General features: G+C 36.9%; 1 protein-coding gene across 1 annotated transcript; it reads left to right on the top strand.

Moving 5' to 3' along the window:
* Positions 1-4,033: 4,033 nt before the first annotated feature.
* Positions 4,034-8,469, top strand: LOC107021377 (E3 ubiquitin-protein ligase RNF4). Its single transcript, XM_015222023.2, has 6 exons — positions 4,034-4,179; positions 6,248-6,546; positions 6,674-6,731; positions 7,338-7,450; positions 7,550-7,781; positions 8,224-8,469. Exons 2-5 carry the CDS (start codon positions 6,295-6,297, stop codon positions 7,772-7,774), a joined length of 648 nt encoding a protein of 215 aa, XP_015077509.1. The 5' UTR covers positions 4,034-4,179; positions 6,248-6,294; the 3' UTR covers positions 7,775-7,781; positions 8,224-8,469.
* The last annotated feature ends 720 nt before the right edge of the window (positions 8,470-9,189 follow it).

Below are 9,189 nucleotides of genomic sequence, written 5' to 3'. Positions count from 1 at the left end.
ACCCTCTTTCTTTTACCCTAATTAGTATATAATTAAGTATAAAAGATGAATGAAATAACCCACTTTTTATTTTAAGGTTGTCTCCTTTAACCCCCAAGTAATTGAATTATTAATATTAATCCATTAACTTTATAATTATAAGCATGAAAAGTCCAAAACGCCCCTTTAAAAACTTAACAGAATTTCCGACCCGAGTGAGCTTACGGAGCCTGTGACGGTCCGTCACGACTGTGACGGTCCGTCCTGCAGGTCCGTCACAAAGCTCAGAGACTAGATTTTAGTAAAAGTTCTGTGACGGCCCGTCATGCCTGCGACGGTCCGTCCTGCCATTTCGTCGCGAAGTTCAGAGAGTCGATTTCAGTACCCAATTTTCAGAATTCTAAGTGTTTTGGAACGAGACCCCCTCGACGGTCCGTCGTGCCCATGACGGTCCGTCGTGGGATCCGTCGTCTCAGCCAGTTTTTCCAGAAATAAAATCTGCTGCTCAAAACGACTAAACAGGTCGTTACACCACGAGACCTTATTATCATGGACTTGACATTAAGACTTTCCAAAATGAGGGCTCAACATATGCGACCTCAACTAGGGAGTCTTCATTAGCAAACACAGAGTCTGTTTCATTCATTCATACATACTTCATTTCATTCATTCATAGGCTAGTGTGAACACCAGCTAAACCTAGGATGTAGTTTAAGACTTTCATCGGGTTTGTTGTGCAATGATCAGGAATAACCTAATGTCATTACCTGAGTCTAGCTCACCTCTTGATTATCCTATCCTAACACCTTCGGTATCATTCATTTCTTTATATAATTCATTTGAGGCTAGCCACATTCATTCATTGGGAACTTTAACTTTAACCGACATAGATCATGTGAGTATCATGAAATTCAGTGTCTCCCCCACACTGAAAAAAGGTGGAATCACCGGCCAAAGTGACTCAATAACATGCTAGCGTATATGGGAATTTAACCCCGCTAGATCCCTATATTGGCAGTATAGGTTTAAAGACTAGGAGATGTATGGAGACCCATACCCGGCAAGCCGGACAGTCTCATCTCATGAGAGTTACGTGAACCTTCGCCCTTTCCGAAAGAAGGCATCACCGCTCATAGCTAGCCTATCGGTGTTCAGTATAAAGTTCCATTACATTCAACTCATACGTCATGGAAGCCGGCTTCTAGTATGAGGACAACATAGCTCATTAGATGATTTCTCATCTCATCATTAGTATTAAGTGTGTTAAACTCAATACTTTCATTATAGTGTTCATAGAGACTGGTCTCTTCATTATCTTACACGCTCGTTGGTGAGTACATATTGGTAACATTTACTTAGACTCATTTGAGATTGCTCTCATCATATACATTAGCCTCATATCATGTTGTCACCACATTCTTCATTTTTAGCACCCTTGTTTTTCATAGTTACTCACCTCTTATTACGTGAATGTTCGTTTTTTCAATTCATAGTTCATATCATCATATGCCAATGCACTTGGCCATTTAGTGTATCTTACACTCGTACTTAACCCTCCTAAGGTTCATCATTTCATTACGTACATCTTAGGTTCACTTATTTTTGAACGTATGTTAGACTTATGTGTCTATACATACAAGCCATGAGGCTTCATTCATAGTTCGCTAGGTGATTCTTACTTCCCTAAGATTATGTGTTACAAGACTTATGTATCTTGTATATATGCCAAGATCTTGATTTTTGATCTAAGTAGATGGCATTACTCTTGGATATTTTACTCACGTATGACTTATGTATCAATACGGAAGTTTAGGCACGAAAACTCAAATCTTGAATCACTTGGATATCATTTATGTTTTTCATTGATTTTATTTCTAATATTCATAACATTATTTCTCTCAATTAAATCTCAACATTTACATGAAATGATTAATTTTCTATTTTAATTAGAATTCTAAATTAAATCTCAACATTTACATGAAGGGATTAATTTTCTAATTTAATTTTACTCTTAGTTAACCGAAGGGTTGGGGGTTCGAACCCCCACAATCCCTCTTTAAATTTTATTGGTCTCTTATTACCCATTCTTGCCTAAACAAGAGGTTGTGGGTTCAAACCCCCACAACCTCCTGATTTTTTTCTTGTTACGTTTCAGCTCGACAGTTACTGAGGGGCGCGGGGTTGATTCCCCACGGCCCCATGCTTTTCCCTTAATAAATTTCCCCCCCTTTTGCTTCTCACTTTCGCTACTGGTCGGGAGTTGTGGGATCGATTCCCCACAACCCCCCCCTTTTTTTTTCTCTTCTCCTTCGCTAACTACCTAGAGGATGTGGGTTCGAATCCCACTCCTCTCATTTATATATATACGTTTTAAGCAGAAAAATTCGGCTAAGGGCACACGGGTTCGAATTCGTGCGCCTCACTTATTTTTAATTGCCTGCTTGGGGTATCCTCCGCGTCGTGGGATCGAAACCCCACAACAACATATTTTTTACCCTTTTTCTGTCGAGTTTTGCTGTAAACCCAGCCCCAGTTCGAGTCCCACTTAGCAAACCCCTTTTTATTTAATTTATTAAGGTATGCTTTAGTGAGGTCTGGGGTTTGATCCCTACAGACCTCACCTATTTTTTTTTTATTTTCAGATGCCCAATATTTCCAGAAATCACATGCAGCCGATTTTCAGATTCTGGAACTTTGTTACACATTTATATACATCATTTTACGGGACATTTGATCACCTCTTTCTTAGTCGTTCGTTGGGATTCTTAAAACAAGTTAAACATATGATTTGGTCATTTGTCTTAACTAGAATTTCTAGCATTTCAACCATATGAACATCACGATTTTAAGAGCTTCTAATTGCACATAAAACACGAGTAATCTCTATGCTATTAACATGCTAAAGAAAGACTCAAAGTCATGATCACAATCTTGCACAAATACATACGTATTTACATTCATATTTCCGAAAAACACAAAATGTAAACACATAATCATGAACACATACTCGAAACGAGATTATCACTACAAACACAGTATCCCTAAATTCTACCAACAAGAATACCCAACATAGATCATAGGGAGCTAGTGACAGGGACATGCAACAGGAAACAACCTTAGTTTCGAGGTGAATAGTTTGAATCATAAGGGGCCTCTTGGGAAAGGAACCAAGAGAGAAGAAACCCATACCTTAATTTGCTTGATCAAACGTGAAGTTGCTGCCCAAAAATCTTCTCCTTGCCTTTACGTTTTGATTACTTTGTTTTTCTTAAAATTTCTTGTGAGTTCTTCAAATGTGAATAACTCTTGATGTATTTTCTGTTTTTGAAGTTGTTTTTGCAGAATAACGTGTGGGAGAGAGATTGAGAACGTGAGAGAGAGATGGTGAACGTGTGTGAGAGAGTTATTAGGATTAGGAGACAAAATTCAAGACTTAGCCAAAATGGAATTTAATTAACTTAATAAAAAATCTGATTTATTTTAATTAATACGTGAAAGGATCATTATACCCTTAAAATTTCAGATTTTTTTAAAAATAATTAAATCACCTTAAGTACCTATTTATTCGATTTTTAGGATTGTTACAATATTTTTATGCTATGCATACAATTTTTAATACACCAAACCCAACAATGCATAAAATTTTTATATGTATGTTTAATGGCTTAATGCAACTATGCAAGTATAACTACACAATTACTTTCAACTTTAATTACTTATTTCCAAATTATTTTTCAAGAACTAATACCTCCATTTAATGCCACAAGATCAAAGGACGATTTTATACATTTAATTTAATTTTAATTTAGGATCACAAAATTCAAAAGTTTTCTTTATGTATTTAAACTCTGTGCCAAGTCAAACCATATTATTCTTTATAAAACAGAAAGAATAATTATTATAATAAAATATACATATTTATCATTATTTTTCTAAAGAATAAAGAATAATACTAAATTTAAATAAACAAGTAAAAATAAATAAAAATATATTTCAAATCATAATATCTTACAAATTATAATCCGCCCCGTCCGCCCGCCCGCAAACGGTGCAATTAAAAATGGTATTTCCTTATTTGTAACAAAAAGTTTGTGTTACACAGTATTTTGAATTTCAAATTCACTCTCTCCCCTCTCTCTATAAAACCCTAATAAATGTTTTTGGGTTGTTGAATTTTTTTGCAGTTTTGAACAAGTTCAGGTTCGATTCTCATTTGGATCCTTTAATTCCTTTGAAATTATCGATTAACTTGTTTTGTGTTCTTCGTTTTTTTATTTTTAAATGTTTAATCGGTTTATTTTACAGTCTTGTGTTGTGATCTGCTAAATTTTCGTGTATATGTTTGTGTTGTGATGAAAAATTCATATTTTTGCTTCCATTGTTTGTTATATATATACTGAAATTGTTGTTATTAAGTATGAATAGATAGATAGCGGACTGGTTGTTGTTGCTACAGTTCTGTTATGTGTGGCTAGGTTTACTTTGGATCAGCTTAAACTAGGAGGAGGGGGGGGGGGATCCGTAGATTAAACATTCAGCTAAAAATGGTCAAATTGTGTACGCGGTACTTGTTGCTGGTGGGAGTTGATAGGTATCTTATGGAATTAGTCGAGGTAGGTGAAATTTGGCTTGGGCACTAGGATTATTAAAAAAAATAAAAATAGGGTGGAGTGTATATGTTGAATTTATATAGCCAACACACTAGTTTGGGATTGAAGCGGGTTGAGTTGATTTAAGTTGTGTTGTTTCTTTTCGAGCATCATGAAATAAATGAAGGTTTTGATAGATTTGACATTAAGTCTAGAAACAGTCAAATTGTGTACCTGGCACTTGATGCAGGTGGGAGTAGATAAGTATCCTGTGGAGTGCATGCAAGCTGGCCTGGACACTGTGTTTATAAAAAAAACAATTAAATAGTGTGGAACGGATACACTGAATTTATATAGACAACACACTAGTTTGGGATTGAAGCGTATTGAGTTGATATAAGTTGTGTGGTTCCTTTCGAGCATCACAAAGTAAATGAGAGTTTCTGTAGATTTGATATTCAGTCTGAAATTTATCAAATTGTGATGAATCCTCTGAATAGGGACTAATGGAGTGTAATGGATACACTGGATTTATACAATCAACCCACTAGATTTAAGTTGTGTAGTTTCTGGTAATTTTTTGCCAAATTGGTGAGTTTTTGTTTGAACAATTTGATATAAAGGGAGTGTCCACTCTCTGCTTTCACACTGTTGATATTGGTTTTGAGGTTACAATATAACAATAACAACAACAAACAACAACAAACCAAACCCAGTCTAGTCCCATAAGCGTGGTTTGGGGAGGTCGAATGTGTGCAGGCCTCACCCGTATCTTGTGGAGGTAGAGAGGTTGTTTCTGGAAAATCCTCAGCTCGAGTAACACACATTAAAATCAGTTTAACGGGAAATACAGAAGTAAAGAGGACATAACAAGGTTTTAGGTTACAATGTGGAAGTTAATTTTGTTTTCTGGGTCTTCTTTTAACTATGTGTAAGATTCAATTTTGGAACTTGAATGGGCTATGGTTAAACCGGATAACTTTTCAAACTCAAAAGTTATAAAAAGAAGAAGCTATTTGATTCTGTTGTACGGAGCTTAGTATTAAGCTGTAGAGCTTGACGAAGGTTGGCAGATGGAGTGTGAAGGATTCTTGAGATACTGTCTCGTTGGTATCAAACTTTCGATGCCCGTGCTTTCCTTTCCATTGATTGCAGCCCGATTTAACTTCTACTTAGCTAAAAATACATGAAAGCACCCTTCGGGGTGACCCAGTGGTTTGAGCTTGGGACTTCCATGTTGGAGGTCTCAAGTTCGAAACCCCTTGCCAGCGAAAGCAAGGGGTTTGCCTTTTGGGTCGAGCTCGTCGCACCAGGCTTGCTTAGTGGGGTTACCTCTCCTATGTGGTTTGCGAGCTACTGCATAGGAGCGGGGTTTTACCCTGTGCGCACCCAAAAGGGTAGCGGCTGCGGGTTTCCCTTGCCGTTAAAAAAAATCAAAAAAAAAATCATGAAAGCATGCAACTTGCAGTTTGCAAGTCTATTCATTTCTGCTTCTCGCCATGGTGTATGTTAAAAGTCAACTTTAAGCGTTTCTGCAGAAGTGTATTTAGTAAATCAAAGATACTTGAATTACTGCTAGTTCTTGTCCCTTGCATTATGATGAAAATAAAACCCTATCATAACTTCAAATTTATCTGTCTTTCCCTATTCTTGATATATAATTTCACTTGACATCTTAGGAATTATACTGTCGAAGATAACCCTTGGGATCACGACTGAGCAAAGCATGAGTTCCCAAGAAAGTAGTGCACAACCAATTAGGCGTACAAGGTCCCAGTCGAGAAGAAATACTGTTCTAAATGTGGATCTAAATGCTGCACCGCCAGCTGAGAACAGAATTCAGGAAGGAGATCCTATTCATGTTGTGTCTGGGGATACACCACAAGGACGAAGAGGTGCCTCTTTGACAGCTGGAGCAATTGATGTTGAGGCACTTGATGATGATGTGATTATATCATCCCCTAGGGCGTTTGCAGCAGTATGTACTTCCCCATACTATTCTATTTTCTTTTGTTAAGATTGTTTAGTGGTACATCATGTTTGTGATTACGGCTGATGTTTCACATCAAGTCTAATATGTTAGATATCTTCTCATTTTTCATTAGGCTAAGAACAACTCCAGAAGGAATCAAGGACGGGTTATTGTGCTTGATGTGGATTCTGGTAATTTATTCTTCTCTTAAGCCTGTTACACCTGCAGGTTATTTGTTTGTGTTTAGCTATAGAACTTTTTTATTTGCTTTAGATAGGAATTATCTGACTAGAATTGCTTAGAGTAACCTCTTTGTTTTCTTTTTTAATGGTTAAGTAGATATGTGATTGTAATTATAGTATTCTCTTTATGGGTGGAGCAAGATGATCTTTCCTGGACCTATGATAATCGTCTCTTTCTTTGAGGATTCCAATTCAATGTACGAAATTTGTGCACTCAAGGAGTGTCTGTTCTGATGGAATGGAGGATTTTATTAATTCTTCAGGATTAAAATGAATCTTAAAGTGACATAATACTTCGCCAGTATCAACTGAACTTTCTTTAGAGTATTTTCTTTTTCTAATCCTCTAATGGTTGGGAGGAGGAGGAGTGTGTAGATAACAGAATATACACAAGGTATTTGAGCTATGGCATGTATGGTGTTCTAATTAATTTTGCATCAGAAGTGCTTGACCTGATGTACTTTTGTGTTAGTCCATTTGCATGGAAAGCTTTGCTTGAGTTATTTCTTCCATTACCCTTTATGATTGACTTTGGTTGGAGCATGGCTATTGCAGAGGACCGTGCTTCTAGGGGTAACAGTCGCAACAGGCATAGAAGAGTCTCTACAAATCAAGCAACAAACAATGGTGATAATCACATAGACCTAGAAGGACATAGCTGCCCAAAGGTACAGTCCATGTACTATATCTTGTTCTTTATTTAAAAGAATATATTTTATCGATCTACCATCTCAAGTTTCGAAAATTAATTTTGTTCCCCATGCCAGAGAGTTGATCTTAGAAGTGCAATACCAGCACCACCAAAAGAGCCTACATTCAGCTGTCCAGTGTGCATGGGTCCATTAGTTGAGGAGATGTCAACGAAATGTGGTCACATTTTCTGCAAGGCGTGCATTAAAGCATCCATTGCTGCTCAGGGAAAATGTCCTACGTGTAGGAGGAAACTGGCCGTGAAAGACACCATAAGAGTATATCTTCCTGCCACAAATTAAGTCCAAGGTTTGTTTACCGCTCCCTCAAACTTTTTTCTCTCTCTTTCCCCCTCTATTTCCTGAATAAATGGATAAGGATTTATTCTTTTATGTGCTTGTGTTATAATCTCCTCTGTCCACACAGGAAGTGCTAAGTGGTAGTTTGGTTCACTTTCTAGTTATGTGTGAATTATAACGTCAAGATGATTTATGCCTTGAGAATTATTAACCTTATTTCAATACCAGTGTTTGGTTATAAAATCTCCAAATCCAACTTGGATTTGGATTCCAAATTTGGGAAAGTGCTCCGAACTTGTTTTCCAACCCCATCTTCATAAAATTCCAAATAATGTGTTCTCTTCTCGTCTTTGCATAAAGTATAACCAGATCACTCCTTAAAGTTTTGCTACCTTTGCAGATAGAACATGTCATGGCTATTATATAACATGGTTGACCACCTTCTTTGACAGGATTTTGCTATCATTTACATGACCTCTGGATGAAGTGTATGACTATGTGAGTGGAAGGGAAAGTATGACTGGAAATACTTTTATTCAGTTAAGCTTTAGGTCTGAATCATTGATGGTACTCTTCCAGTATGTGCCTTTAAAAGATTGGTGTAATTAGTAAATGGATTTAAGCTACATGCATTTGACAACTTTTGTGATATCATTTGTGTAATATACCTTGAAGAAAATCTATGAACCATTCAGCAAGTTCTTGCCTATCCCCCTCCCCCCCACCCCCCACCCCCCTTTTTTTAATAACCTAGAAATTCTCGAGCGTCAATGGTACACGGGTTGAACTCGGTCCTTTATGGTCAATATCTGAGAATTCCTGGGAGTGTCTTGTCAATGAAGAATATGGGGACAAAGAAAGGTTTTGGGGAAGGCTAGGCCCCTCTTACTGTTAGATCTTATCAATGAAGAATATAGGGATGAATCATGGTTTTTCTTCAACTTTTATCAATGAAGAAGAAAGTAGCAAACTATGCTAGAATTAAGCATATAGCTTTAGGCTTGTGTCTAGATTGATGAAATGAAAAGAGCTACAAGAAGATCATAAGTGGAGAAATGGGTTCACCACCAAAGGTCTAGTCGGATGGTTGAGATTCTCGTACCCTTAACCAGTTGGGTTCAAATCGTATGAATAGAGACCATTTTGGTACATAGGCACTTTACTTCCTCATATTAGGTCTATTCATCGTGAATCGAGATCAGTCAGATCAGTGGACTTCAATAAATTGGATGGTTTGAAAAATGGATTTCCTATTGTTATTGAATTGGATTCCGATCAAGGCAAATCCTCCATGGTTTTTGAATTCAATTATGTAGAAGATGAGAAGAAAGATAGAGTGCACATCTCAACTAAACCATTTCGATATCGACTATTTAATAGAGTGAAATTTAAATCCTTATGAGATTTAATATTATTGC

Source organism: Solanum pennellii, chromosome 6, assembly GCF_001406875.1.
Source record: "Solanum pennellii chromosome 6, SPENNV200".
Classification (NCBI taxonomy): Eukaryota; Viridiplantae; Streptophyta; class Magnoliopsida; order Solanales; family Solanaceae; genus Solanum; species Solanum pennellii.
The sequence above is the reverse complement of the archived record's forward strand: the minus strand, read 5'-3'. Positions and strand labels throughout refer to the sequence as shown.